We start from the raw sequence: 27,897 nt of genomic DNA on the forward strand, positions 1-27,897 counted from the left end.
CATCTGATGTGTCGGAAGCAGCCAGTAGGCCATAGTTTGCCCACCCCTGCGCTAGCTCAAGCCCCACTAGCTGAGTCTGTCTCCTCGGGCTGGGAAGCTGGCTCCAGGAGAGGTTATCTTCCAAGTCTCTTCCTCCATGGGCCTTGAGGCCGAGTCTAGCTGAAGTAATTGATGATCCAGTTATGCGTTGCCCCTTCGGGCTGTCTAACGGTGGTGGCAGTGGGCCATGCACCTGTTGTCTGCAGATGCTCATTGCTCTCCATCTGTATGCTGAGTTGTACATTCGAGGTGCGTGAGAAGTCTCTGTGGTGTTACTTGGTGGGTGTCAGCTGTGCCATGCCAGTGCCCTGCCCTTAATGTAAGTCTCCTTTACTCCCCTGTTTCCTCACCATCAACCCTCAAACTCTGAGCCTCCATCCTTCCCTGACTGCTTCCGGGGCCAGAAAGGAGCCGTCTCCTGCCATGTGTGTTACAGGGGTCGCCTACTCTAGCATCAGGCATGACCGTGGAGTACTTGGGGATTTGGGTACCCAGGCCACTGCTGGAGGCAGAATGCAGTGGCCCCCTGTCCAACTGAGTGGTGTGTGAGCTTCCTTGCCATGCTGCCCGGCCCCCTTCCAGCTGGTAAGAGTCCTTCTTGCATAGGCTACCCTGAAACGACCAGGTGTGAACATGCCACAGCTTCCATGTGACAGCGCCTTCCCCGCCCTCATGGACCGCTCTGCCCCAGGAGCTGCGGGACCTCCTCTGCCCAGCCTCTGCAGTGCAGCCGCCTCGTGGGGTGTTAATTCCCCTCCCCCCTCCCCGTATTTCACTCTCCACATTCATTTGCATTTTCAGCTCCACCCACTATCCTGGGGTCCAGCGAAAGGCTGCAAGTCGTGGGCCTGTTCAACCGCCCCGTGGGGCTGCAGTGCGAGGCTCGGGGCTCGCCGGCTCCCAACATCACCTGGTTCAAAGACAAGCAGCCCATCGTCTCCAGCGCCCGGGCAGCCTACGCCGAGGGGGGGAGGAGCCTCCAGCTGAGCCGGGCCCAGCTGTCCGACGCAGGGCTCTACATCTGCCGGGCCAGTAACATTGCAGGGGTGGCAGAGAAGGCTGTGAGGCTGGAGGTGTATGGTGAGGCTTCCCTAGCTGCGCTGCCGCCGGCTTGACGTGCTCAGAGAGGAGTGAGGGGAAGGGAGACATGACGTTCGCTCTCCCCAGCAGTGTGGGCTGTACAGCAATCGCTCCCGGCTGGCAGCACTGGCTGGAGGAGCCAGGGCTCTGTCAGTCGGAGGCCGATGGTTCCTGGGGCTTGCTGCCATGGCCAAGGGGAGCGGCGGGTGCCTCTCCCATCATGCTCACCCCGAGTCCTGCAGTGACACATGTGCTGCTATCTTCCTGGGCCTCTCCCCTCATCGATCTCTCGGACCACCTCGGGCAGGGCTTGGGCTGAGCTGTACGGTGCGTGGTCTTAGGCCCATCCGGTGCCTCTGCTTCGCCAGCGCAGAGTCCCACCCTTCCTGGATCATCCCCCTGGCCCAGACATTACCAGCATGTCTCTATTCCACGGACCTGGTGCTAATACCAGCTGTGTCTTGCCTGCCCCTGCAGTGCCACCTGATATTGAAGGCGACAGCCAAGAAGGCCACGTGGTGGAAGCGATGGTGGGCCAAGTGTTGGCCTTGGAGTGCTCAGCCAGTGATCAGCCCCCGCCTGCCCTCTCCTGGCTCAAAGATGGCCTGCTGCTGACTGAAAGCAATGGGACCCGGATCCTAGGAGGTGGCGCGGTGCTGAGGATCGAGAGTATCTTGGAAGGCTCAGGGGGGACCTACACCTGCTTAGCCAGCAGCCCAGCAGGGGAGAGAGCAATCCAGTATTTGGTGGTAGTTCAGGGTAAGCTGCGGGGCGACTGGGAGGGATGTCAGTGATGCTGCATTGGCTACAGGGGTGGGGGAGCTGTACAGCGTTCTTAGGAGCGGTGACCTGCTATACCGTGATACGGCCAAGGCCAGGGGCAACAGGTGCTGCCCAGTAGCCACCTTGGGCAGGGCAGGGGGAAGGGCTGCACAGAAGAGCTTTTAATGGGTTTGCCATTTTGAGTTTGAATTTTGTCATGTGTTTCACTGCGGCCCCCTGGCTGGTCCCAACAGGACCGGCGCTAGGGGTTTTAGCGCCCTAGGCGCACAGCAATTTCGCCGCCCCATGTCCTGGTCCCGTAGCTCCGGTGGAGCTGCCGCAGTGGTGCCTGTGGGAGGTCCACCGGAGCTGCGGGAGCAGCTGACCATCCGCAGGCATGACTGCGGCAGCTCCACCGGAGCCGCGGACAGCAGACCCTCTGCAGGCATGACTGCGGCAGCTCCACCGGAGCCGCGGACCAGCAGACCCTCCGCAGGCATGACTGCGGCAGCTCCACCAGAGCCGCTTGCCGCCCCCTCCGGCAAAATGCTGCCCACCAATAATCCTGGCGCCCTAGGTGATTGCCTAGGCCGCCTAAATGGAAGCGCCGGCCCTGGGTCCCAGATCCCAGAGGATGCTGACTCTGCCCCCCCGGCTGCTCCTGGATCCCCAGAAATGCTGACTGTGCCCTCCAGGCCCCCCAGCTGCTCCCAGATCCCCAGGGATACATGTGCCACTATGTCAGGGTCCCAGTCTGGGCTGAGGGTGAGCAGGACTCCTGTTACTCTCTGCTGACTTTTCTTTTGTGCTTTCTTATTCCAATCAGCTCCTCCTCAGCTGGTGATTGGCGAGGGGGAAGGTCATGTGATAGCAATGGTGAATGACTCCCTGAGGATTCCCTGCCATGCCAGAGGCTTCCCTGCCCCCAGGGTCCAGTGAGTACGGAGATGGAGGGTGCAAGGAAACCCCTCCCTGGGGCCTGGCCTGAGTCTTCCTGCAGCTTCTTTCTGGGCCTCTTCACTCTTTGAGCGCTGGGCTGTAGAGCAGGCTGAGTGGCCCCAGGGCTCTCAAAGGAATGCAGGCTGCAGAGTGTCCCTTTGTGGGTAATAGCACTGGGGAGCTGGTGGGACTGCCCCACGGGGGAAGGAGGAGCAAAAGCTCCGTTATCCCTGGAATTTTCCTTCTATTCAGTGGCTCCCCTCCCCATCCACTGCCCCACTCCTCTCTAGTTTGGGGTATAAACTTGCCCCTGCTCGCACCAGGACCCCATGGCAGTTCTACCATAGCACCATCCACCCGGATGGCAGGAATTGTGCCGAATACACCTGTCATCTGCCAACTGGGAAAGCTGAATGATGAGGGATGTTGTGCTGATTCACCCTTCTCTCCCCTAGTAGTTCCCTCTTTCCATGGCACAGCAGCCAGCATTTTGCCATGCAAGGCTCTATGCCGAAATATCCAAGGGGATGTGAGGCTGCTTCACCTGTAGCAAACTCCTCCGGCTGCTCCATGATCCCACCCCCTGATGCCACTTCAGCTCCCTGTTTCTCTGTTGATTGCCTTGCGTGGTGGGCGACAGGCCTCCTCCTAGGTGGCGGGTGGGCAAGCTGCTGTTCTTCACCTGGTGAGAACTCACCTGTCATTCCCTCTGTCCCAGGTGGCTGAAGAACGGCCAGCCCATTGGAGAGCTGAAAGGGATGGCGATGCTGGAGGACGGAAGGATGCTTTGGCTTCCCCGTGTGAGACCCCGTGACGGAGGGCTTTATGCCTGCGAAGCTGGCAGCGAGGCAGGTGGAGCCAGAGCAGAGGTGCAGGTGTCAGTGCAAGGTGAACAGGACGGTCTTTAATAGTGACTCTCCCGACCCACCTGTCGGAGAAGCATGTTCCAGGCTTGGTGCTGGGAAAGAGATGGGAGCACTTTGCTGGGAAGCAAAGATCTCAGCCGGCTTCCTTGGAGTGCTGCATCTCCAGGGTCACCGGTTCAGCAATGATCTTGGCTCCTGCCCCAGTTCCTGAAGGAGGTGGCACTGGTCGGCTCTAGACAAATCGTGCCTGTGGGCAGGTCACTGAGTGCACCAGTGTCTCCTGCTGGAGGACTGGGGTGGCATTATCACCTGCCCCCCAGGACGCCATGAATCAGCACTGCTTCAGTCACCCCCCCAGGAGGGGGAGGGTGGCAGGAACAATCACCAGGGTAAAGGCAGGGGGATCTGGTGGGTCCCATGGGGTCTGTCCTCACATATAGCTCAGTGGTTTGAGCATTAGCCTGCTAAACCTAGAGTTGCGAGTTCAGTCCTTGAGGGGGCCATTTAGGGATCTGGGGCAAAAATCTATCTGGGGAGTGGTCCTGCTTTGAGCAGCAGGTTGGACTAGATGGCCTCCTGAGGTCTCTTCCAACTCTGATATTCTATGTCACACTGCTTATATGAAGGAGTCTGCAGACAAAGGTTCAAATGGCTGAAGGAGGGATATGACAGACCTACTAACACAGGGGTGGGCAAACTACAGCCCGTGGGCTGCATCCGGCTCGTTGGACCTTTTAATCTGGCCCTCAAGCTCCCACCGGGGAGCAGCGTTGGGAGCTTTCCCTGCTCTGGTGCTCCAGTTGGGGAGCGGGGTCGCGGGCTTGTCTTGCTCTGCTCCACGTGTGCAGCAGTTCCACACGGATCACGGAAGCAGGAGCAGCCAATGGGAGCTGTGGGGGTGGTGCCTGTGGACGGGGCAGCATGCAGAGCAATGTGGCCCCGCCACTGTTTTCAGGAGCCGCTTCAGATAAGCGCTGCTGGATCCTGCATCCCTGAGTCCCCCTGCTCCCCAACCCCCAGCCCTGATTGCCCTCCAAACTCTTTGATCCCAGCCTGGAGCACCCTCCTGCACCCCAAACCCCTCCTTCCCAGCCCCACCCCAGAGTCTGCACCCCCAGCCAGAGCCCTCATCCCCCCCGTGCACCCCAATCCCCTGACCCAGGTGGCCCTCCATACAATTTCCATGCTGAGATGTGGCCCACCCTTGTATGAACACCACATCTCCCCCTGGGTGTGATTGGTATGTGCCCACGCAGCGCCACGTCCCCCTCTCTCCTTTCTCTTGCCAGAGCGCCCGTCGGTCCGTGTTGTGGGCGGAGAGGAGCTCAGCGTTGCCTTTCGTCACTCGATGGCCGTTCAATGCCTGGCCACCGGCATCCCCGTGCCCAGCCTCAGCTGGTGGAAGGATGGAATTGCTCTGCAGGGAACAGGCAGCCTTCTGCAGGTAGGGTGAGTGCAGCGGCAGCCCAGGCCGGGGAGGGGCGGATGTGAGCGAGAGTACAAAACAGGCATGTTGTGATGGGCGTGTGAGCGGAAGGGTTGCTGCTGTGATGGAGCGCTGGGCGAAGCTGGTGCGCTGCTGTGCACTCTTGTTGGGATGTGGGTGTGTGACGTTTTAACAAGCCCTGAGGGTATTTCCTCAGTTAAACGATCAGAGTGCAGCCGGGAGCTGTGTCTGGTGGGGGCTGTACCAATGGGTTTGCATGCTCTGTAGTGTCCTGTCACCAAACTGGGCTTAGGACAGCCTAATGCGTGTTGGGCAAATGCCAGATCTGTCTCTGAGAGCTGGACTAGCAGGGGAGTGAAGTCAGGCTGGAGGTGCAATAGCAGAGCTGTGGGGGAGCTCAGGCTGGCACAGCAGGGAGCTGTGGGTTTGACTGGAGGTGCCCTGGCCATGCTGGCAGGGCTGGGGGGGAGGAATTGCTGTCCCGAGCTGTTCTGTTTGCAGGGTGTGACCGCACTCGCGGACAGTGAGTTTGTGTGTGGCATGAATCTAACCGTGGAATCCCTCCTGTCCTCCCCGTAGATCGAGAAGGTGGACGTGGTGGACGAAGGCATTTACTCTTGTGTGGCCACGAACCCTGCCGGGGAAGGGAGGCGAGATGTGAGGTTGAAGGTGCTGGGTGAGGAGCCAAAGATGGGACGGGCTGCGCCCAGCGTTCCAGCCACTGGCTCCGTCCTGGCAGTTAGCCCGCCGAGCTACAGCTGCCTAAAGAGCCACCCCAGGCCTGAGGACAAACGAAACCGGATCAGTCTCTTCCCCTCCCCAATCCTCTCTCTTAAATGAAATTAACTCAGTTTTCGCAATGTTTGCTGTTTATAAGCACCTTCCATCCTGCAACCTCTGTGTGTTCCCAATAATCATTAACCCTGCTAGGGCCCTGGCAAGGGGGATGGTGTTACCCTCCATTGCACAAGAGCCACAGTGATCTGTCCAATCAGTGGCAGAGCTTGGTGTAGAACCCAGGAGTCCTGGGACTACCAGCCCCTGCCTCTAACCACCAGGTGGCATTTCCTCCTAGAGCTGGTTATGGAACCCCAGAGGCCTGACTCCCAGCCCCTTGCTCTGTCCTACCTCCCCGTGCTGTGTCTGATGACGCCCGCGTGGGGCTGTGCAGAGCCGCCATCCTGACGTGATGTTTCTTTGCAGTGCCGCCGAACATTGAACCCGGAGAGGTGAACCAGACCGTCCCTGAGACCTTCCCAGCATCCTTTGAGTGCCTGGCCTCTGGAATGCCCACTCCGAGTAAGGCAACTCTGCTCCTTCTGGCTCGTCTTCTTCCCAGCATTAGTCCATTTGCCTGGCCTGCTTTTCCACCCCATCTCAGCCTTCTGCTCGGATCTAGGCCGTTCGCGTGGGACTCCTCCTCCCTGTTGTGGTTCTATTTCAGAGGCCTCCGCAGTCACTACCCCCTAAAGGGACTCCATTTTCTTGTTTGTAGTAGGGTACTGCCCACACCCCAGTGCACCTGGGGTCCCTGTTGTACAAATGTGCAGTCAGACTCTCCCTGTCCCAAAGACACTACAGTGAAAATGGGTAAGACAGACAAAGGATTGTTGTGGGGAACTGAGGCACAGACAGACCAGGGCTGGATTTTCAAAGGAGCCAAAAGGAGTTACAGTGAATTACAGTGGATTTGCTCCCTCGGGCCTGCCTTTGACTATCACAGCCTATGAAGTGGGTATTCACCCACAAAAGCTCATGCTCCAAAATGTCTGTTAGTTTATAAGGTGCCACAGGATTCTTTGCTGCTTTTACAGACTAGGGGATTTCCCCAAGGTCACACTGAATGGTCTATGCCAGAGCTGGGGACCACCACGTCCCAGCACACTGGCTGACCCATGTGACCATCCTCCCTTCGGGGGTTGCCTACCTCAAGACTGGTGGTACTGCAGCTGGACTGCCAAGCCCCCCAGAATCAAATGGAAACCCCTCTCTTCAGACAGATCTGAGAAAAGATCAGGAGTCAGAGAATCCTGCAGAGGAGCAGCCCAAGCTTGCACAGCCTCTGGTTATCGCAGACGCCTTCCTACTAGAGAGGCAGCATCTCTTCCGTCATATGTCCATGTACAACTTTTTGCTGCTGTTGTATTAGTAAAATAAATACAAAGAATATAGTGGGGCATGTAAAGCCAATAGAACGGAGGTTACAAAGGGTTTAAACCCCAGAAAAGGCAGGTCCATGGGGGGGTGAAGGTGGCAGGGCCACTAACTCAGCCCACTTCCTCCTGCTTCCCTTTTCAGACGTGTCCTGGTATAAGGGGCCCCGGCTTCTCTCGGCCAGTCCAGGCCTTGTCCTGTCAGGCGATGGGAGGCGCTTGCAAATTGAGCGGGCTCAGGTCTCGGACGCGGGGAGCTATCGATGTGTGGCATCCAGTGTGGCAGGCAGCAGCGAACTCCATTATAGCCTGCAGGTGACTGGTGAGTGAGCCAGTGGGCAGCAAAGGCACCAGCATCCTGTGTGTCTCTGGTCTTGGGGTCTAAGGGTAAGGCACTTGGAGCTAGGGTTAGGGTTCCTATGGGTAGGGCTTCCCGCCCTAGGGTTAGTGTTCCTAAGGGAAGGGCACTTAGAGCTAGGATTAGGGTTCCTATGAGTAGGGCTTCCTGCCCTAGGGTTAGGGTTCCTATGGGTAGGGCACTTGAAGCTAGGGTTAGGGTTCCAATGGGTAGGGCACTTGGGTTCATAGATTCATAGACTTTAGGACTGGAAGGGACCTCGAGAGGTCATCGAGTCCAGTCCCCTGCCCTCATGGCAGGACCAAATACTGTCTAGAACATCCCTGATAGACATTTATCTAATCTACTCTTAAATATCTCCAGAGATGGAGATTCCACAACCTCCCTAGCCCTTAGCCATGTTATTCCATGTTAATTACCCCTGACAGTTAGGCTCAACTTTTTCCTAATAGTCCAAGCCTAATCTCCCTTGCTGCAGTTTAAAGCCCATTGCTGCTTTTCTATCATTAGAGGCTAAGGGAACAGCAGTTTCTCCCTCCCTCTCTGATGATACCCTATTCTAGATACCCTGAAAACGCATCAATTTCCCCTCTCAGTCTTCCTCTTTCCAAACTAAAATAAAACCCCAATTCTTCAGCCTTCTCTTCAGTAGGTCATGTTCTCAAGACCTTTAAGAATCATCTGTTGCTCTTCTCCGGACCCTCTCCATTTCTCTCGCCACACCTTTCTTGAAAATGCGGTGCGGGCTCAGAACTGGACACAATACTCCAGTTGAGCCTAAACCAAGCGCAGAGTAGAGCGAAGAATGACTTCCTCCTGTCTGTTTTACATTCCTATACACCTGTTAATTGCATGAGCCAGAATCACGTTTGCTTTTTTTTGCAACATCCAGTTCACACTGTTGACTCATATTTTAGTCTTGTGGTCCACTATGACCGCCTAGATCTCTTTCTGCCATACTCTTCCTAAGACAGTCTCTTCCCATTCTGTATGTGTGAAAACTGAATTGTTCCTTCTAAGTGGACACTTTGTCATGATTTGTCTTTATTGAACTATCATCCGATTTACCTCAGACCATTTTCTCCAATTTGTCCAGATCATTTTGAATTTTGACCCTGTCTCTCAAAGCAGTTGCAATCCCCTCCAGTTTGTGATATCGTCTGCAAATGTAAGAAGCGTACTTTCTATGCCAACAGCCTAAGTCGTTTGATCGAAGATATTGAACAGAGCCCGGTCCCAAACCAGACCCCTGCGGAACCCCACTTGTTATCCTTTCCAGCAGGATTGGGAGCTATTAATAAGCCACTCTCTGAGTACGGTTATCCAGCCAGTTATACCCACATTATGCGCCGAGCCCATTATCCCTTAGCATGTTTTTCCATGTTATTACCCTGACAGTTAGGAACTTTTCTAATTCCAACCTAAAATCCTCCTTGCTGCAGTTAAGCCCATTGCTGCTTCTTCTATCATTAGAGGCTAGGTGAACAAGTTTCTCCCTCCTGATGATACCCTTTAGATACCTGAAAACTGCATCATCCCTCTCAGTCTTCCTCTTCAAACTAAATAACCCATTCTTCAGCCTCCTTCATAGGTCATGTTCTCAAGACCTTTAATCATCTTGTTGCTCTTCTCCGGACCCTCTCCAATTTCTCCACACCTTTCTTGAAATGCGGTGCCCAGAACTGGACACAATACTCCAGTTGAGCCTAACCAGCGCAGAGTAGAGCGAAGAAGACTTCTCCTGTCTGTTTACACACACCTGTTAATGCACCAGATCACGTTGCTTTTTTGCAACAGTCACACTTTGACTCATATTTTAGCTTGTTCCCTAACCCCTAGATCTCTTTCTGCCATACTCCTTCCTAGACAGTCTCTCCCATCTCGTATGTGTGAAAACTGATTTTCCTTCTAAGTGGACACTTTGCATTTGTCTTATTGACTTCATCCGATTACCTCAGACCATTTCTCCAATTTGTCCAATCATTTGAATTTTGACCCGTCCTCCAAAGCAGTTGCAATCCCCCCAGTTGTGTATCGTCTGCAACTTAAAGCGTACTTTCTGTCCAACATCTAAGTCGTTGATGAAGATATTGAACAGAGGCCGTCCCAAACAGACCCTGCGGAACCCCACTTGTATACCTTTCCAGCAGGATGGGAGCTATAATAACCACTCTCTGAGTACGGTTATCCAGCCAGTTATGCACCCACCTTATAGCAGCCCATTAAATTGTATTGCCTAGTTTTCGTAAGGAATCATGCGAGATCGTATCAATGCCTTACTAAAGTTAGGTATACAATCCACTCGCTTCTCCCTTATCCACAAGGCTCGTTATCCTATCAAAGAAAGCTATCAGATTGGTTTGACAGATTTGTTCTTTAACAATCCATGCTGGCTATCCCTATCACGTTAGGGTTCCTAAGGGTAGGGCACTTGGAGCTAGGGTTAGGGTTCCTATGGGTAGGGCTTCCCATCCTAGGGTTAGGGTTCCTAAGGGTAGGGCACTTGGAGCTAGGGTTAGGGTTCCTAATAGTAGGGCACTTGGAGCTAGGGTTAGGGTTCCTATGGGTAGGACTTCCTGTCCTAAGGTTAGAGTACCTGAGGGTTGAGCACTTGGATCTAGGGTTAGGTTTTCTATGGGTAGGGCACCCCGCCTTCGGGTTATGGTTCCTATGGGTAGGGCACTTGGATCTATGTTTAGGGTTCCTATGGGTTGGGCTTCCCGCTCAAGGGTTAGGGTTCCTGTGGGCAGGGCAATTGGAGGTAGGGTTAAGGTTCCCATTAGTCGACAGACTCCCTGGTCCATGCCCGCCGTCCCTCTCTGGCACTCTGGCATGTTCCTTTACCCATGTAGCAAAATCTCAGTGAGCAGAACTGGGGTCAGAGCAGAAGCAGGAGGGTTTGTCTAGAGTGCAGAGCAATTCAGAGCCCAGCAGTTCTAGGCCATGTGATTAAACCCCCTGTGTCCATCCCAGCAGTGACCGTGTGATGTCCCAGAATGCCTTGCACCACCCGGTGACTTCACGTAACATTCCAGTAACATATAACGCGTACTAACCTAAGGCACAGCAGTCTTGCCACATGACCTCGGAGCAGCGCCTGTCAGCTCGCCAGGTCCCACAGAACCCACAGCTCATTCAAAGCCTTTGAGCTCCTGATGGAGATTTTGGCCTGGGATCCTCCTCTCACTCCTCTAGAGGCTTTGACTGTGGAGGAAACACAATCCAGCCTCTCCTGACTTGCTCTTACTGCAGCCCAGATGCTGAACACCTCCTGCTTCAGGGCAGGAGCCTCCCCTGTCTCCCCCGCTGCAGTGTTGTCTCCCCCAGCCCAGTACCAGACATGGGATTTTGTTCTCCCCACTGGGACATCCCGGTGGAAAGGGTCATACCAACAAACCACGTTGTTCTGGGTTGTTCTGCCCACCCCACCTTTCCTTTGCCCTTGCTCATGCCTTGGTGTTTCTGTGATGCCCAGCATGTGCCTTTGGCCTCCCCAGTGCCTCCCCAAATCACCTCCGGCCCCAGCCTTGTCACTGCGCTGCTGAGCGAGCGGGTGGAGCTGACGTGCGAGGCGGCAGGGATCCCTGCCCCCACGCTGGTGTGGCTGAAAGACGGCAATCCTGTTTCCAGCACGGCGCCCGAAGGGCCAGAGGTCAGTGTGGATGTCAGTGTGAACCAGCAGAAGGGACTGTCTGGGTCCATCCTGGCACCAGGGCTGTGCTCAGAGGCCCCCGCCACCCAGCACATCAGTCTATTGGAATTTCCTGCTCTAGCAGGGCTGGGCAAAGAGCCTCGGGGTTACCTCCCCTGCTGCTCCCATCCCTCCCCGGTGCTGAACTGGGGAGCTGATGGTGGGGAAGTGGAGTTCTCTCGCCAGGGCCTGGGTGCCAGCTGGTGAGATCAGGCCTAGTGGAAACTCCCAGCTTGCGCAGCTCTGCGGTTCCCCATCCCGGTGTGTGGGGAGGCAGGGTGCTGAGCAGCAGGCTGGAAACACCCCTCTGGTCACTGATCCCTTTTTGCTTTGTTTCTGGGGATGGTGCAGATCCTGTCTGGGGGTCGTGTTCTCTCCCTGGCCAGCGCGCACCTCTCGGATGCAGGGACGTACTCCTGTGTGGCTATCAGTGCCATGGGAGAGGATAGGTGGGATGCTGTGCTGCGGGTGCAAGGTAAGTACAGGGCTCTCTGATCCCCCCGAGGCTGAGGAATCTGCCTCAGAACCCAATTCCCCCATCCCCACATCTCACCTCCCAGTGACTCCCGTGTTTGCTAGAGCAGCTGCTGCTCTGCAGCTTACACGGATTAGGGGAGCCAATTTGGCTGTTTGCTAAAGCTCTGTAAATACTAGTTATTATCAAACCCCATGTCTGATGACTGCAGGGCCACCTGCCTCTCAGGGGCTGTCACAGGCTGGTCCTCAGCCCTGCACAGGGGCTTTTCCCAGGGCTTAATCTGTGCCAGGGCTGAGCCCTGGCGCCTCTGGGCCCGGCGGTTCCTAGCCCCCGGCGCCTCTGGGCCCGGCGGTTCCTAGCCCCGGCGCCTCTGGGCCCGGCGGTTCCTAGCGCCGGCGCCTCTGGAGCTATTTCCCCGTTGATCTTACCCCAGGGTTGTTTCCTTTCAGTGCCCCCAAATGTCCTTGGTGAGGAGCTAAATATCTCAGTCATATTCAATCGGTCTGTGACCCTGGAATGCCAGCACCACGCAGCCCCCTCTCCCATACTCCGCTGGCTGAAGGACGGGCGCCCTCTTCCCCTGGACCCCAGAGCCCGATTCTCTGCGGACAGGGCCATTCTCCAGGTGATTATTCTGGCTGATGCTGAGTCAGGAGGGAATGCAGAGAACTTGGCTCTGCAGTAAATGTGTCTGTCCCCTGTACGCCTGGTGATGGCTCGTTGGCTCTCCCCTGCCTGGCCCTGGCAGGGAATCTCCCTTCCCGTGAGATGTGTGGCTCGGAGTCATGGAGTAATGGGCCTACTCTTGTCTCGCCCAGGCTGTGTTCCTCAGGCATGAGAGTCTTTGTGCTGACTCAGCACTTTCCTTGTCCCTTGATTCCACTGGGCCCAGCTTGAATGCCTGCAGAACTGCACCAAAATGGAGGGGCTTGTTGCCAGGAGCAACCTGGACAATGGACCTGGGCTGCAAGTGGACTTTGGCTCTGCTGCTGGGCTGGGCGTGTGTTTCTGGTGCTGCCACTGGGCGAGTGGCGCTCTGCGGGCCCTTCTCTCAATCCCACCTCGGCTCTGCTTGCTTTGACAGATTGAGCATGCTCAGGTGCGAGATGCAGGGAGATACACGTGTGAGGTGTCGAGCCGCTTGGGCCGGGCGGAGACGCACTACAACCTCAATGTCTGGGGTAAGCCAAGTGTTGGCCAAACATGAGAGGGGGACTAAGATCCCCTGGAGGGGTGTGAATATTCCCTGGCCCCACATCCCAATATCACTTTCTGTGAGAGTTCCTCCATCTTAACCACACGGCATAATACAGCCACCTCTTACAGGGGCCAGGAAAATAGTGGCAACTCTGTTGGATTTTTAAAGCCTGCAGGCAGCTCTTGTTAATCATAAGTAGGAGCCGTGGGTGCTCAGCTCCCCTGAAATTCAGGCCCCACACCTGTAAATTTGTCTCTCAGAACTTGCTGAGAAGGAGAAGTACCTTTGTCCCTTCCCACTCCAGCTGTCCCAGTCTGAATGCTGTTAGTGAGGGGGAGTGTATGCATCATGGATCCACTTTATTAGATCATGTCCATGCCATGAAGGCAGTTCAGTCCGTAACACACACACCCTGTTCCCAAAGGTGGGGAATGATCCCTATTTTCCACCTAATGGCCGGTGAAACCTTGTGTAAAACCATTCCAGTGTCCTGTCAATCTGGGTGCCCTCGCTCTGCAAGGAGGCTGCATCCCTTTGGGATCTGCCCTGGCAATGATTAAATCCTTCTCTTACACACGGGCACATCCTCTCCCAAAATGCAGCCCTCCACAGTCCTCATGTGCAGTTCCTCAAACACATTTGCATGCATAACCTTATGCTAAGCTTTCTGAAGCTGGATTATCTCACTGAGACATGGTTTAGTTGCATTATTTTATTCTTTTAGACGTCTGTGGTCCATTATTACTACCTAAAATAGATATTTCACATGCACCAAACAACACTGAAAGAATCTTATTAAAATTACAAAGTCAAGCACTCAAAAGTTAGGAAATGCCAGAATTAAGGCTGGCTGTGAAACATTTTTCCATAGCTTTGTGGACAGCTAAGCCATTTTGGCTAATATTACCAGTAATAATAATTAATAATAATCAGCTGAGGGCAAACACCTGGCATGGAAAATTTCAGCCCAAATGGTTGAATTTTGGCAAAGTTTTAAGCAACTGAAAACAGGGTCTTATAATGGGAAATGTCAGGCTACCTTAGTGCTTGGCAATGCTGCCTGCCCTGTCTGTAAGAGTGTGGCTGGCCAGTCTGAATGTTCTTTAACCCCATGGCTGACACAGTATGCTCTCTATACTGTCATGCTGTAGGAGAGTTGTATGACTGAGAATACTGCTGGTTTTTAATAGCTGGAAAGTTGAAATCATTCTTTCCACATGGATCAAAATTGCAAGACTGTGTGACTGACAGTGGCATGTGCGATTAAATGTTTGTGATGCTGGGCAGGTTGGTTTCCCATCGGGGCAATAGACAGGGGTCACATGTTTCTCGTTGTTCTTCTTTGGCCAAACCCACTTCCTGTAAGCCAGAGAAGTAGCAAACAGAGCTAAGTCCTCTGGGACGCTAGCTGGCATCACATACCACTGCTTCTGTCGCATGTCTGATGTCCCTTGCACTCAGTTATACCCTTCTTTGGTCTTGTGCAGTTCCCCCCTCATTCTCCTCTGAAGAGCCTGCTGCCCTGTCTGTGATGGAGGGACAGTCCATCAGCCTGTCCTGCGAGTGCAGCGGGATCCCCTTCCCCACCCTCACCTGGGAGAAAGACGGTAGGACTGTGTTAATATCTTGGCTCCTCCCCAAGTGGATGTCACCTAGGAGGGCTACCAGATCTGCAGTGTTAGTCCAACCAGCTAGACAGCATGGTTCTGAGCCAGTGGGCTAGATGGTCCCAGGCTGGATTTCAGAGCCAAAGATACACATTGATTTAAACCTACTTAGACTTGTGTTGGCTCGCTCCTGCGGCTTCTTTGTGGCTGGGAGGAGATGATGCCACTTTTGGAAAGGCTGCATCTGACTCAGAAGCAATCATGGGTTTGTCTCCATGGGAAGAAGCAGGCACTTCAGTGTAACCACCATCCGACCTTCTGTAGGACAGTGTGCCTGGGAGCTCGTGCTGCCAGGAGTCTCAGGGGAGATGTGTTTTCTTCCCCCACTCCATCATCCAGGTATGCCCCTTGCCTTGGAGCTCGGGCACCCCAAACGTATCTCCGCAGGGGGGAGGCTGCTGTACATCGGCAAGGTGCAGACGGCAGATGAGGGATCTTACGCCTGTGAGTGCAGCAACGTGGCGGGCAGCAGCAGAAGGGAGCACTGGCTGGAGGTGGATGGTGAGTCGGAGAGGTGCTGTGGGAGGAGGGAGGTTTTATACTACAGGGAGTTGAATCTCTGGGTAGAGAGTAACAGTAAGATCTCCTGTGTAAGTCAGTCGCCGTTAGTGGTTTTGGGGAGCGCGAGTGGCTGAATGGAGCATAGAGCTTCTCTCATTTCTACTGTCAAGATGTGGCCCTCGGAGACTCCATGTCCCAGCATGCCATGCTCCATCTTCATCCAAGTGGCCAGGTAAGACTTGGAATGCTGGACCTATGGTCTTTGCAGTCTACAGCTCCCTGCTGAGGAGGGCAGCTATGATCTGCAAAACTAGGCGCTGCTCTTGGGTTCCTGGCAAACAGCCAGCGTGGGTTCAGCTGGGCAATCTTTGGGAGCCGCTGGTCCAAAGTAACTCTGTGGTTTTGAGTATTTAAAGACAGCTGGTGGTCAGTGAACCCTACCCCAGAGTCTGGATTGCATTAATACTCGGCACGGCTTATAACTGTCCTTCGCTTGCTGCAGTTAATGTCCTCTTGCAGAAGACCCAGAAGGAGTTGAATCCCAACAGGTCAGTGCAGTATCTCTGCCTTGTGCTCTTCTCCCCTGCAGTTCTGCCAGTGATCAAAGGCAGCGGCGAAGCCCCAAAGAAGATTTCCGTGGCCAAGGCTGGTGAGATTACGCTAGAATGTGAAGCCGGGGGATCACCGCAGCCAACAGTCACGTGGATGAAAGATGGGCAGCCTGTGGTTAATGGGGAAGCGTTTCTTCTTCAGGAGCAGGGGTGGAAGCTGCATATTCAGAGGGTGCAGGTCATCCATGCGGGCCGCTACACCTGCCTAGCAGCGAATGCAGTTGGACAGGTGGAGAGGACATTTGATCTTGCTGTGCATGGTAAGGATGTGGGCAGCAGCTCTGCTGTTGTTTCTGGGACCTTGGGAGTGAGGTGTCTGAGAGTGGGGGTCAGGAGAAAGGTGATGCATTGGGAAGTTCCACCATGCACGTCATAGGACATTAGGTGTGAGGATGAGATAATATTAGCCAGGGTGAAAAGTTCTGTGTAAGCTCTAGGCATTGTTACTGCAATAGCCACCCCAGCAGCTAATGGCAGGGGGGTTAAATGATGGGGTGAGCGACAAGGAGCCAAAGTTATCTGCTTTCTCTGGACTGTATGGACCAAGCTTTCAACCTGTCGAGTTCCTCTGGGGAGTTGGGTCACCTGTCTGGCTGCGTGTGCACTTGTCACCCTTGTAAACTCACATTTGGATGTGTAGATAGATTGGCAGCTACATTCACAGTGAGCTGCTCTGTGGCACAGATCTGAGTCCTGAAGGCACCATGGAGGCAGGCATATTTTCTGGGCTACCTCTTTGTCCCCCTGTTTTGAACATGGGTACATAGTTTGAAGGCAGGGATAAGCTGGATTTCCTAGGGCCGCCATTTGCTTATTTTCCTGCTTCTGTGGAGACTGCTTTGTAAATGAAAGATCATCCCTTTGTCTCTCTAGTTCCCCCTGAGCTCATTAGGGGACCAGGGTCAGTGACCAATGTCACTGTCTCTTTGCATGGCACCCTAACTCTCATCTGCGAGGCCTCGGGCACCCCGCCCCCAACAGTCAGCTGGTCCTGGGAGAACTCACCCATCGTCCCCAACGAGCGCACACGCCTGTTGTCAGGTGAGGCATTAATGAGTGATCATTGCTGGGAGGTTTATTCTGACTGGCTGGCAACCTTGGACCTCAGGGGAAATTGACCAGAAGAGCTATGGTGCAATGGCTGCTTTGGGATAGCTCATGGAATAACGCAGGGAGCTACCCCGGAATAGCTATTGGCAAATAGCTTATTCCACCATAGTGAGTTTGGTCAATTTCCCTACATAGACAAGCCCTTAGACAATCACACTCCACAGTTAGGAGCCTGTAAGTAACTGCCAGGCTGTGGTTTCTTGGCTTACTCAGCCAATGTCTCTGGGAGTCACTTGGGGTTGGGCAGAATCCCACTGAAAATGTCTCTAAGAAATAAAAGCAAATATGTGGTTTGTGAGTGGAAGTGACAGGGAGTGTAGATGCTCTTAATGCTTCCAAGCATCCTCTGACATCTCTGCCAGAGAGTTAGCAGCTTTTCCCTGGAAAGCACCAGAGATACCAGGGTGGAGGAGAGGGTGGGGAAGGAGGGAGGTCTAATCACCACTCAGCGTTCAAACTGGTGCACAGGGTTTTAGCTGCCTGACTCATTCAGCAGTGACAGGATTTTCTGCTAATTTCACCCCTGGGAGTGAGATTGACTTTTCCAATGACAAGTTGTCCTCATGATGGCTACATCCCCACCAGGACCGAAGGGTGTGTTCTTTCTGAGAAGACAGCTATCCTAATGGAGACTTGGCAAGTGCTAGCTTTGGCTCAATGTGGCCAGTCAGAATAACCCCTAGCCCCCTCCCTCACACACTCAGGGTTACCTCAGCCAGCTCCACTAACTCCTGCCTTGTCTCCGCTAGGGCTTCCTGCTGGGGTCGCTCTCTTGTTGTAAATGCTGCCTGTTCCCTAGTGAAGACAAACCTTAAGGAGCAGCTGCCCTGGGAGCAGCTTAAGGAGGGAATTGAGACTTGGAGAGAGATGGTCTCTTCCCTACTCCCTCCTTGCTCCCAGAGTGTGGTAATCTGTCACTGGCCTTCACTGGCCTGCCCTGCCATCCCAACCCAGTATTCAGTTCCTAGTTGCTATGGAGATTGAAGCTATACGGAGAGAGACCCTTGGTTGTATTTGTAGGATAGACCTGCCCTCTATGTGGTCTGAATTGCTACTTGTGAGGAAAGGATCAGAGGGGCAGCTGTGTTAGTCTGGATCTGTAAAAAGCGACAGAGAGTCCTGTGGCACCTTATAGACTAACAGACGTATTGGAGCATGAGCTTTCGTGGATGGATACCTTATGCTCCAATACGTCTGTTAGTCTATAAGGTGCCACAGGACTCTTTGTTGCTTTGTGAGGAATGTCCTTGTAGACCTGAGGAATGTGCCCTGATGCTGCGGGGATGAGTGAATGAGAGAGCTCGGACAGGCCAGCTCAGGCGATGTCGGAGACTTGCTAGGACAGGGCAGAAGCTCTGGACCAGGGTGTTGTCACTGGTAATGCCATTTCTTTATTCTTTGCCACTGTGGCTTTTCCCTTTTATTTCCAGGTGGATGGATTCTGAGGCTGACGCACATGCGAGCCCAAGATGGAGGCCTCTATTCCTGCGTAGCTAGCAATGCGGCTGGGAAAGCTAGGAAGGATTTCAGTGTGGAGGTCCTAGGTAAGGACGAAGCACTGGGTCAGAAATACTGTAGATACCTGAGTTATTGCTCTGGGACCTGTCACCATTTCCTCTGTCCCCTTGGTTTTTAAAGCTCTGCCTGTTACAAGGTTTCTAAGGCGGATTCTCTGACATAGAGGAGAAGCTAAGTGCTGCAGTCACATAGGCCCTTGGGATATGGCCCTTCATGTACGACAATCCCCAAATCCTTTGCTCTAGGTGGCTAGAAAGTGGTTTCTTGTCTGTCTTGGTGTGGTCAGACTCCTGGCGAGAGAATCATCCTGTCTTCCTCTCTCTCTCTTTGGCTTTCTAGTTCCTCCCAGCATCGAGAACGCGGGCGAGGAAGACAGAGTTCAAGTGCCTGAGGGTCGGTCAGTCAGCTGGTCCTGCGTAGCCGCAGGTGAGTATCACAGGTCCTGGCTGGGAAAAGCAAGAGGTGGTTTTAACTGTAGTGCTTTGGGTGGGTAATCGAGATGTAAAGACGAGATATGTGGCCTAGTGGATAGGACTGGGACACAGGAGACCTGGCTTCTATTCCTACCTCTGCCACTGACTTGCTGCGTGACGTTGGGCAAGTAGCTTCCCCTCCCTGTGACCTTTTGTCCGATTACACTGTAAGCTCTTTCGGGGTGGGGGATTGTCTCTTATTATGTGTTTGCACAGCACCTAGTGCAATGAGACCTCAATCTCAATCGCAGACTGTGGGCTTTACCATAATACAGATGATTAAAAAAAAAATACTCACCTGACCTCTGCATGATGTGAGTCTGTCCCATTTACATTAATTACTCCTAACGAAAAAGTGCATGGCTTTCAAATGAGGTCACCAAAGGGACTTGAAATAAGAGTTGTCTGCGTTTTCAGGACAGCCTCCTCATACCCCTCCACCTCCTCCACACATTCCTCTCTTCTGTGCCTCTGCCTGTGAAGCACCCCCGGGCTTCGATTCGGGTATGTGCTGGCGCAACATCAGAGATCAGCTGAGGAGCTGCTGGTCCCTAGCCTGGATTCCTGGCGATCTGGAGCGGGATTTGGATTGCGGGCCTAGGGAGAACATTTGCTGCCGACCTTGTTCTAGCTGAAGCTGCAGGACGACCTGTCTTTGCTAGCCATCAGAGCAGGGCAGGGAGCTAGATTTCCCTTCGGATTTCTTACGTGGAGGATAGGTGATAAATTGCTGCTTTTTCCCAGCCCCCTCTGTGCCCACATGAGACAATTTTTATTTCTCTGGACAAGGCGCAGTGATGACACCACGGTGATGTCACACCCAAATGGAATAAATCATCATTTTGCTGCCCAGCATCTAAGCAAGGGGTAGGCTCTTTTTAAGCGACTTAGCCATCCATGTGCATTTGAGTTCTTTTTCCCATTAGGGAAAATAACTTGCCTTTATCCTGGGCTCCCGTGTCCTGCAAAGCTGGCTGCATTGGCAATGCCTGGATAGAGCCACCATCCTGCTGCCACACTTTTTTCTTCTTTCCCCTGATAACAAACAGGGGAAGACACATGTTCATTAACTCTTCAGGGAGCTGATCCCTCTATTCCAGGGCAAGAGATGGAATATGGCACTTGGGACCATTTATCAGGATGAAACTTAGATACCGGGGTAAGGTAGAGATGGGAGCACCTGCCTCATCATAGTGAAACCTCTTGGCCATATGTAGGTCTGGAAGAGACCTCTTGGATTGGTCCAATCCCTTCTATCTGCATCATACAATCCCATTCGTATGCTTATCAAGACCCATCTTAAAACTTGCTCAGTTGTTTGTCCCCACTGCTTCTACTGGGAGGCTGTCCCAGAATTTAACTGCTCCGATGGTTGACAACCTCCCAGCCTGAATTTACACAGGGCCAGTTTATCCCCATTGCTCTTGCAGCTTATCCAGCACTCTCTGCCAGTTGCTGAGGCTCTCTTCTTAAACCCTAGCGTGGCTGGAGGGAAAGCATTTCAGAGCTGTGCTCCAGGTTCCAGGTCTGGTCTGGCTCACTCCAGCACAGCTGAGCATATGTGAGACAAACTTCAGCAAAGGCCGAGTCGTGCTTTTTTTTAAACCTCTTTTCCCTTTCACCATACAGGCAATCCCAAGCCGGAGATCAGTTGGTTAAAAGATGGCAGCCCTTTGCTAAGCAGAGACGCCTATTACATATCCCCAGACGGATCTGTCTTCCAGATAAACCAAACCACCGTTTCCAGCGCTGGCCGCTACTCCTGCGTGGCCTCCAATGCCGTGGCTGATAAAACCAAACACTATCTGCTTAGTGTTCTAGGTAAGTACGGAGCACCTACCTTTTAGCAAGAAGTTCCCAGCACCCTGCAGGGTCAGGGCCTTTGAGCAATTTGTTGAGCCAGAGGAATGGTCGTATCCCTGTTTCCGATGAAGACGTTAGCAATGAGTGTTTAACTGTGGCCATTGGTACGTTTTCCCTGGCCATTGTGATCTAGGACTTATTTCCCTTCCACTGGTGCTGGGCGGAGTAGAACTGGCCCCAGAGATTTTTTTTTTTACATCAGCGCTTGAGGTTCTGTCTGCACCGGGCGTTTTAGTCCTCGCTCGACCAGCTGTCAGCCGGAGGAGCTGAGTGCTGCACACTCTGATGGGCGGAGTGAAGTGGTGGAAAGTCTCAGCTGTGATGGAAATTGGATACATTTTCTCTCTCTCTCCATTCAATTACGATCTCTGTTTTTCCCATAGTTAGTCCCATGTTTCCTGGGACGAGCCACGAGGGTGCCACGGACGATGTTACCGTAGTGATCAATAACCCAGTATCCCTGCCCTGTGAGGCCCTGGCCTACCCTTCCCCCACCATCACCTGGCTGAAGGACGAGGTTCCTTTCCAAGCTTCCACAAACGCCCGGTTGCTCCCTGGTAACGTATCAATTTCAGTGAATGTGGTTGCTCAGAATCATTGTTGACTTCATGTAACTGCTTCCTGATTGGTCACATGGACTAGGGACTGGATATGGAGCCTTTCGCATCTGTGTCCGGTCCAGGGCGATTGTGTGACCAGGGTTCTCTGGCCTGGGTGGGGGATGAGGTCTTGGACCGTGTTCTTACTGGATAGGTGCTGATGTTCCCAAACCCATCATCTCAGCTGGTGCCTGCGGGAGCTGTGCCAGCGCGACACCAGTGATTTTATAGGCGTGGAGGCTGTGCTGCAGACATGACCTTTGCAGCTCAGACTTGAGGCATGTCAGCGGGGCCCTCTGAGGAAGGTGCTTTGCTGCTGCTCATGCTGTGTGTGGACAGGTAGCCACAATTCCTGGGGAATATCTGCTCTTTTCACACCCTGCGCTGTGTTGTGTTTGAGCCAGGGATTACTAGTCGGGATGATTCACCTACTTATTTCTTAATGGAGTGACTAAGAGCTGCTGTAGGCGCCATTACGGAGAATCCTTTTCCCTGACCAGGTGGCCGAGGGCTTCAGATTCTGAATGCCCGGCAAGAGGATGCGGGCAGGTACACCTGCATCGTCACCAATGAGCTCGGGGAGGCTGTGAAGAGCTATGAAGTCAGGGTCCTTGGTATGTATGAAGTCCCTCTCTAAAGAGCTTTGCCAAGGTCCCATGTTTCCGTTATTACTGCCAACTACTGCTCAGACCTGTCCCACAGCAGCTTCTTTTCCTTCTGTCACATGCGTGTTCCATGTGCCAGACGGAGCCGCAGCTTTTATGATATGAACATTTTAGCCCAAGAAAGGATCCTGCCCTAGATGCCCTTTGCTAAAACTCCCTGCATGTCCTTCTCCTGTTGCTCTTGGGGGTATGTCCTACCTGAGCTGGATCAGCGTTCCCTGTGCACTGAGAGGGGGCTGTTTATGTCCAGTAGCAATGCCCCCCCTTCCCTCCTGGTCGCTCCCTTTGTCTCCTGCTCCCACTCAAGGTATTGCCCACCCCATGTGCTGCAGCAGGCTCTATCTCAGCTTATGTTAAACCTCTGCCTTCCAATCCCTTCCAAAGAGCCCTCCCTCCTGGCAGCAGAGCTGTGGGTTTCTTTTGCACTGACTTGTATTTGCTTTGCCTTGTGCTCCTTGAGGCAGGGTTCTCCTTGGCACTCCTCGCTGGCTGGCTGGCTGTTGCTGCGCACCTGCAGCACAGGTATGTGCCAGCCAGGCTGTCTGGAGTAGCTCACAAACATGGGTCCCAGCCTCAGCGCAGACTTTTGCAAGCCAGGGCACAAAGCCCAGACTGGTTGTATGTTCTATAATTAGATTTCACCATCCAAGCATCAAATGTAAACTCCTCAGGCACTAAAACAGCCTAACCACAGAGTCACAGACAGTCCCTTGGGTACTTTGATCTATCTTGTCACCTAGGCAAGCTTCCCTTTGCGATAGATGATCCCTTAGAGTAAAAATCACAATATTCAGGTTACTCCCAGTCCCAAGGGCCCGTTGCTTACCCCAGGTGGAGTGCACCCTAGATCTCTCACCAAAGACAATGCTTGTAGTCAATCCTATAATAAACTAACTAGAGGTTTATTAACTAGGAAAAAGACATGAGCTGTTTACAAGGTTAAAGTAGGTAAACATACACCCACAAATGAGTTAGTCTTGGAAGCTGCTGTAATGTGCAAGTTCTATATGTCCTTTAGGGGTAACCCAAGCAAGAGATCCCCGGCTGTTTAGCTTGTGCTTGGAAATCTTGCCCTCTCCCTGCAGTCCAAGCAGCACAGGGATAACAATTTCTTCTTGACAGGGAGTTTTATTCCCTTCCCTCCAGAGCTCGAGCTGATGGGATGAGTGTTTTGTCTCCTCTTCATCGGTGTTGGGGGACACTCAACAGTCTTTTACCCCCCGCTGTTTCAAAATAGCTTCTCTGGTGTCTATGGATCTTCTTTTGTTGGAGAGGAGATGACAGCTCTTCTGGTCACTAGCGTTTCACACTGGGGAATATTTCTCTCCTGACTGGTTGCGGGGGGGGAGGGGGGGGGTTACGGTTTTAAAGCAAACACTTCTATAGTCACAGAGCAAACACGTAAATATCACCTTCGAACACAGGGTACAGATGTTCTAAGTCAGATTAATACACGCAGCATCCTAGAAGCATTTCATAAAGTCTGAACGCATTCTCATAACTCTAATATCTATTTAAACAGTACTAGCACACAGATGAGCCGACTGGTTTCCAGCTATGCATTTGTCAGTGCTCAGTGAGGCCTTGGTGTGAGCGGTCAGCTGGTGTCCCAGCATCACGGTGCCCGTATGGCTAGACCAAAGGGCAGGCGCGGAGGGAGATGGTTCTCTTGTCCTGATTGTATTCATGTGTCGTGGCTCTTAGTTCCTCCTTGGATTGCCAAAGATCATGCTTTGGGGGAATTTGCTATGAAGGAGGTGAAAACCAAGGTGAACGGCACCCTGACGCTGGAGTGCGAGTCCTGGGCTGTGCCCAAGCCGACCATACAGTGGTACAAGGATGGGCAGGTGAGGTTGCTAAAGAAAAGGCAGGAAATCGCCAGTGTCGCTAGTGAAAACTCATAACCATTTCTAAAGAGACTGGAGCCTTCCAAAGGCACAGCCAAGGGGAGGGGACCAATGGACTTCAGTGGGCCAGGATCAATTGGACTGCAGTGGGGAAGGCTGGGGAGTTCCCCCATCATGACGGGCTGTTTTCATCCTGGGCAGCTGTTCTCATTTGATCAGGTTTCTGGAGTCCAAAGGAGACGGCGGACACGTGACAACCTGGCCAGCCCCTGTTAGAGCAGGGAGCTGCACAGCAGTTGGGCACGGTCAGTTGCCTAATGATGCCTAGAAATACAACCAAAACAGCCCCCTTATTGGTCCCTGAGAGGGTGTGCTCTCTCTCCTGGGCTGCCGCCAGCCATTTATGCCATGAGAGCAGGCAGGGAAGGGTAATTCTTTACTCTGTGTTCATTCAGATTCAGGATCTCTACACTGATTCTCATGAAATAATGTGCTTATTTAAGGCAATGAAACCCTCTGATGATTAATAGCCAGGTATCTATTGGTGAATGAAGAGCAGTTTCCAGCTGGCTGGGAGAGGAAGGCACCATTTGTAAAGCTTGGGGTCTGGATTTTGTATTTTCCTGTGACTGTTTTCCAGGCTTCGAACTTGGCATTTAATCACCATGAGAAAGGTTTAACTCTGCCTTCTCCTCCTCCTCCCCCACATCCTTGTTCTGGGTGTCTCCTCGCCAGCTCTTGGAGAGTGACAGCCATCTCCAGGTTCTCAGCGAGGGGCAGCTTCTTCGGATCAGTCCTGCCCGTGTCTCGGATTTGGGGCGCTACACCTGCATCGCCACCAACCCAGTGGGCGAAGACGATAAGGACTTCAACGTGCATATTCAAGGCGAGTTTCTCTCCCGGAGCCGCTGGTCACACAGCTGCAAATGAGAGTCTGGGAGCAGAAGGCGTAAGGGGGCTGAGCCCCTGGAAGGCAGGAAGTGGAGCGCTAAAAGAGGGGGGAAGGGAATAGTCACTGTGGAAGTGGTGTTATTTCACCCACCATGCAGTGAGATCCCATGTTCAGGTGGAGCCCAAAGGGCCTAAGTAGCTTTCATTTGAGGCCAGATTCTGACCTCAGCTGGGAGAGGCACAAAAGGAGCAGAAATGGGTTGAGAATCCCAGTGGATCTAGAACAGCAACAGGCAGCCCCTACCCCTTCCCAGTATGCAGCCACCCGCGTGTCCAGAGAGTGCTTTTCGGGGGACTAGGCGAGAATACTTCCCACAGCTAAGCTGTTTGGCTAATCCCTCCACCTGGATCTGCTTGCCCCTGCTGGCTGACTATGTGTCTGTTGGGTCTTTTCCCCAGTATGCATTGATTGCTGCTGCTTGCTCTTTTTCAGTGCCCCCCCTGTTCCAGAGACAGGGAAATCCCAGCACAGCCTTCCAGATCCACTACCAGGAGGAAGACCAGGACGGAAAGATGACGGAGCACTGGGGGGTGACAGTCAACAGCCCGGCTTCCCTGTACTGTGACACGAATGCCATCCCACCCCCGAAACTCACCTGGTACAAGGATGGAGAGCCCCTCTCCACTGCGGAGGGGGTTTTAGTATTGTTAGGTAACAAGCTTGGCTTATCGATGCAAACTTCGGTGTGGGCAGACAATGCTGAAAGCTTCATTTAGCTACTCGACAGCTGCTAGGCATTCCAGATAGAGAGCACTTGCCAGGTTCCTGGGCAGTCTAGGCCTGGCCAGCTACAGTATGCCAGATGTGCCCAGGTGATGCACATCTGCTGTGCTAACGCACATTCCAGATTTGGGAGCGCACCACCCTGGCTGCCAGATGTTTCAGGTGTGCTCAGCTAAAGTACACCAATGTCTGTGTTGCCGGATCTTCCAGCGTACCCAGGTGATGTACGTCTGCTGTACTATGGGACGTGCTAGGTGCACTGGGGGGATGCCCTTCCTGTACTGCTGGATGTGCCAAATGGCGCACGCCTGCTCTGGTGCCAGATGTTCAGGAAGCCTCCTACGGCTCTGTTAATGTCCCTGAAATGTATGACAGCAGCAACAGGAACGGTGTAGGGACAAGCATTGGAAACGTGACTGTCTCCCCAGTGGGGATCTCTCTGGCCGTCTGCCTGCCCTGCTTCCTAGCTTGCTGTGTTGCCCTTTTCAACTGGCTGCCTCCTCCTCCCTCGTTACGACATCCTTCTGAGCGCTCCAGAGGGGCTGGAGACATGAGCGTGCCCCCAGCAGGTTCTACTGCCCTTGGGCCCAGACCCATTAGCTTTGCCAGAGAGGATGTTGCGGGAGGGCACGGCCCATTCTGCTGCCAGAATGAGTCCGTAAGCAGCACTGAGAACATATCTATCGATGGAGGTTCGCTGACCCCATCCTGCGCACAAAGCAGCTCACAGCTTTAATTATCTCACTAGGAGAACAGTGGTTTCCTAGGAGCCATTGCTGTCCTCCCCCCTAACTCTCTGTTGCCTGGCAGGGGGACGTATCCTGCAGATCCCTGCAGTCAGAGCCAAGGATGCTGGGAGATACACGTGCCAGGCAGCCAATGAGGCAGGAGAGGACTGGCTGCACTACGAACTGCTGGTGCTGTGTGAGTATCCAGGGGAAGACATCATGGGGCCAAGGGGATGTAAAAGTGACAGGTCATTGCCTCTGAGTCCCAACAGAAAGCCAGAGCCACACAGGACCCTGAATGATCTTGAGGAGCTGCCTCCCTCCCCTAGATCTTCTGCCCACCCCAGCCCTGCAGCTGGGCTGAGCAGTCGAGGCAACTCCCTTCAGGAGCTGGCAAACCCTTGCAGGTGGTGCCCATAACGTTGTATTTCTTTGGTGCGTGGACGGCAAAATCTGGCCCCGTCCCCGAGCTCTTGATACTCAGGTTCTCTTGGAAGAGCATCAGTCTCAGTCATTGTCTGCAGAAGGGATGTGACCTGATGTGAGTGCCATGGGCTGGCTCAGAGATCGCTCCCTGGGACGCCTGCCAAGGGCGGGAGAGGCCGGTGGGGAGCACATAATAAATAATGATTTGTATTGCTAGCAGCTGGACACACCTACAACCGAGACGTTCCCTGCGGGTTAGAGAAGCCTTGAGCTCTTGTCACACTTGCATATCCGAGATAGTGGTGCCTCCTCGCTAGAGCAGGGTATTGGGAGCCAGGACTCCTGGGTTCATTTCCCAGCTCTGAAGCTACATCACAGTGGCACCACGCTCTCCCTGACAACAGAGAGGGCAGGCGACTGAACTGCAGAAGCTTAGGATAGCAGCAAGGAGCAAAGTGAAATCAGATCATGGGAAGTGGGAAGTGAGTGGGAGGTGGGAGAATGAAGGGGCATTGAAGGATGGAGACTGTTGAGACCCTGCCCTGGTGCTCCCTCCCTTGAGAGGGAGGCCTGGGTCAGACTTCTCCTCCCTAGCTAGGAGGGCTGAGAGATGAGCAGCCCATATCTGACCGGTTCTCTTCTGTCCCCAGCTGCCCCCGTTATTCAGGGGAATATGGAAGAGTTGGTGGAAGAGGTGACAGTGATTGCTAACAGCACAGCCCACATGAAGTGTGAAGTCACTGGGAACCCAGAGCCTGCAATTACCTGGCTCCACAATGACTTGCCCTTCACCACCAGCCCCCGGCACCAGCTCCTGGAGGATGGCAGGCTCCTGCAGGTGGGTGTCGTGTCCAGCAGGCTCTGCAGTGGGTGAAAAGTGGCAGAAAACACCCACTGTTGGAGGTGTTAGTGCAGCTTCTTTGGCTGTTGCTCTGACTCCACTGGTGAGTGCCTGTGACGACTCCTAGCCCTCTCAGCAGGGATCTTGCTTTCCCTTTGCAGGTGGCTTCAGTACAGGTGGCAGACACTGGCAGCTATGTGTGTGTGGCAGAGAATCGGGAAGGCTCTACAGAGAAGCGCTTTGCTCTCACAGTTCTGGGTGAGTAATTCAAGTGGACCCTTCTCCAGATTGGTCCATTGTCCGATTCCTTCTTGGTCAGCCCCTTGAGTCCTCCAATAATTTATCTACCCAGACACCCAGTA

The 27,897-nt window shown here is 53.5% G+C and overlaps 1 protein-coding gene across 1 annotated transcript in view; it reads left to right on the forward strand.

Moving 5' to 3' along the window:
- Positions 1 to 27,897, forward strand: part of HMCN2 (hemicentin 2) — a 115,526-nt gene that overhangs the window by 53,770 nt on the left and 33,859 nt on the right. The window contains exons 31-57 of the mRNA XM_032797657.2: positions 841 to 1,119; positions 1,597 to 1,878; positions 2,708 to 2,816; positions 3,539 to 3,708; positions 4,976 to 5,130; positions 5,713 to 5,809; positions 6,337 to 6,432; positions 7,432 to 7,608; positions 11,142 to 11,296; positions 11,687 to 11,810; positions 12,263 to 12,438; positions 12,898 to 12,994; positions 14,499 to 14,618; positions 15,018 to 15,179; positions 15,769 to 16,050; positions 16,664 to 16,831; positions 18,331 to 18,444; positions 18,758 to 18,844; positions 20,521 to 20,712; positions 21,138 to 21,311; positions 21,854 to 21,967; positions 23,723 to 23,865; positions 24,601 to 24,751; positions 25,250 to 25,468; positions 26,351 to 26,464; positions 27,345 to 27,532; positions 27,697 to 27,793. Coding sequence (XP_032653548.1) covers positions 841 to 1,119; positions 1,597 to 1,878; positions 2,708 to 2,816; positions 3,539 to 3,708; positions 4,976 to 5,130; positions 5,713 to 5,809; positions 6,337 to 6,432; positions 7,432 to 7,608; positions 11,142 to 11,296; positions 11,687 to 11,810; positions 12,263 to 12,438; positions 12,898 to 12,994; positions 14,499 to 14,618; positions 15,018 to 15,179; positions 15,769 to 16,050; positions 16,664 to 16,831; positions 18,331 to 18,444; positions 18,758 to 18,844; positions 20,521 to 20,712; positions 21,138 to 21,311; positions 21,854 to 21,967; positions 23,723 to 23,865; positions 24,601 to 24,751; positions 25,250 to 25,468; positions 26,351 to 26,464; positions 27,345 to 27,532; positions 27,697 to 27,793 — 4,242 coding nt within the window. The remainder of the gene's footprint in view (positions 1 to 840; positions 1,120 to 1,596; positions 1,879 to 2,707; positions 2,817 to 3,538; positions 3,709 to 4,975; positions 5,131 to 5,712; positions 5,810 to 6,336; positions 6,433 to 7,431; positions 7,609 to 11,141; positions 11,297 to 11,686; positions 11,811 to 12,262; positions 12,439 to 12,897; positions 12,995 to 14,498; positions 14,619 to 15,017; positions 15,180 to 15,768; positions 16,051 to 16,663; positions 16,832 to 18,330; positions 18,445 to 18,757; positions 18,845 to 20,520; positions 20,713 to 21,137; positions 21,312 to 21,853; positions 21,968 to 23,722; positions 23,866 to 24,600; positions 24,752 to 25,249; positions 25,469 to 26,350; positions 26,465 to 27,344; positions 27,533 to 27,696; positions 27,794 to 27,897) is intronic.

The sequence above is a fragment of the Chelonoidis abingdonii genome, chromosome 24 (genome assembly GCF_003597395.2).
Source record: "Chelonoidis abingdonii isolate Lonesome George chromosome 24, CheloAbing_2.0, whole genome shotgun sequence".
NCBI lineage: Eukaryota > Metazoa > Chordata > Testudines > Testudinidae > Chelonoidis > Chelonoidis abingdonii.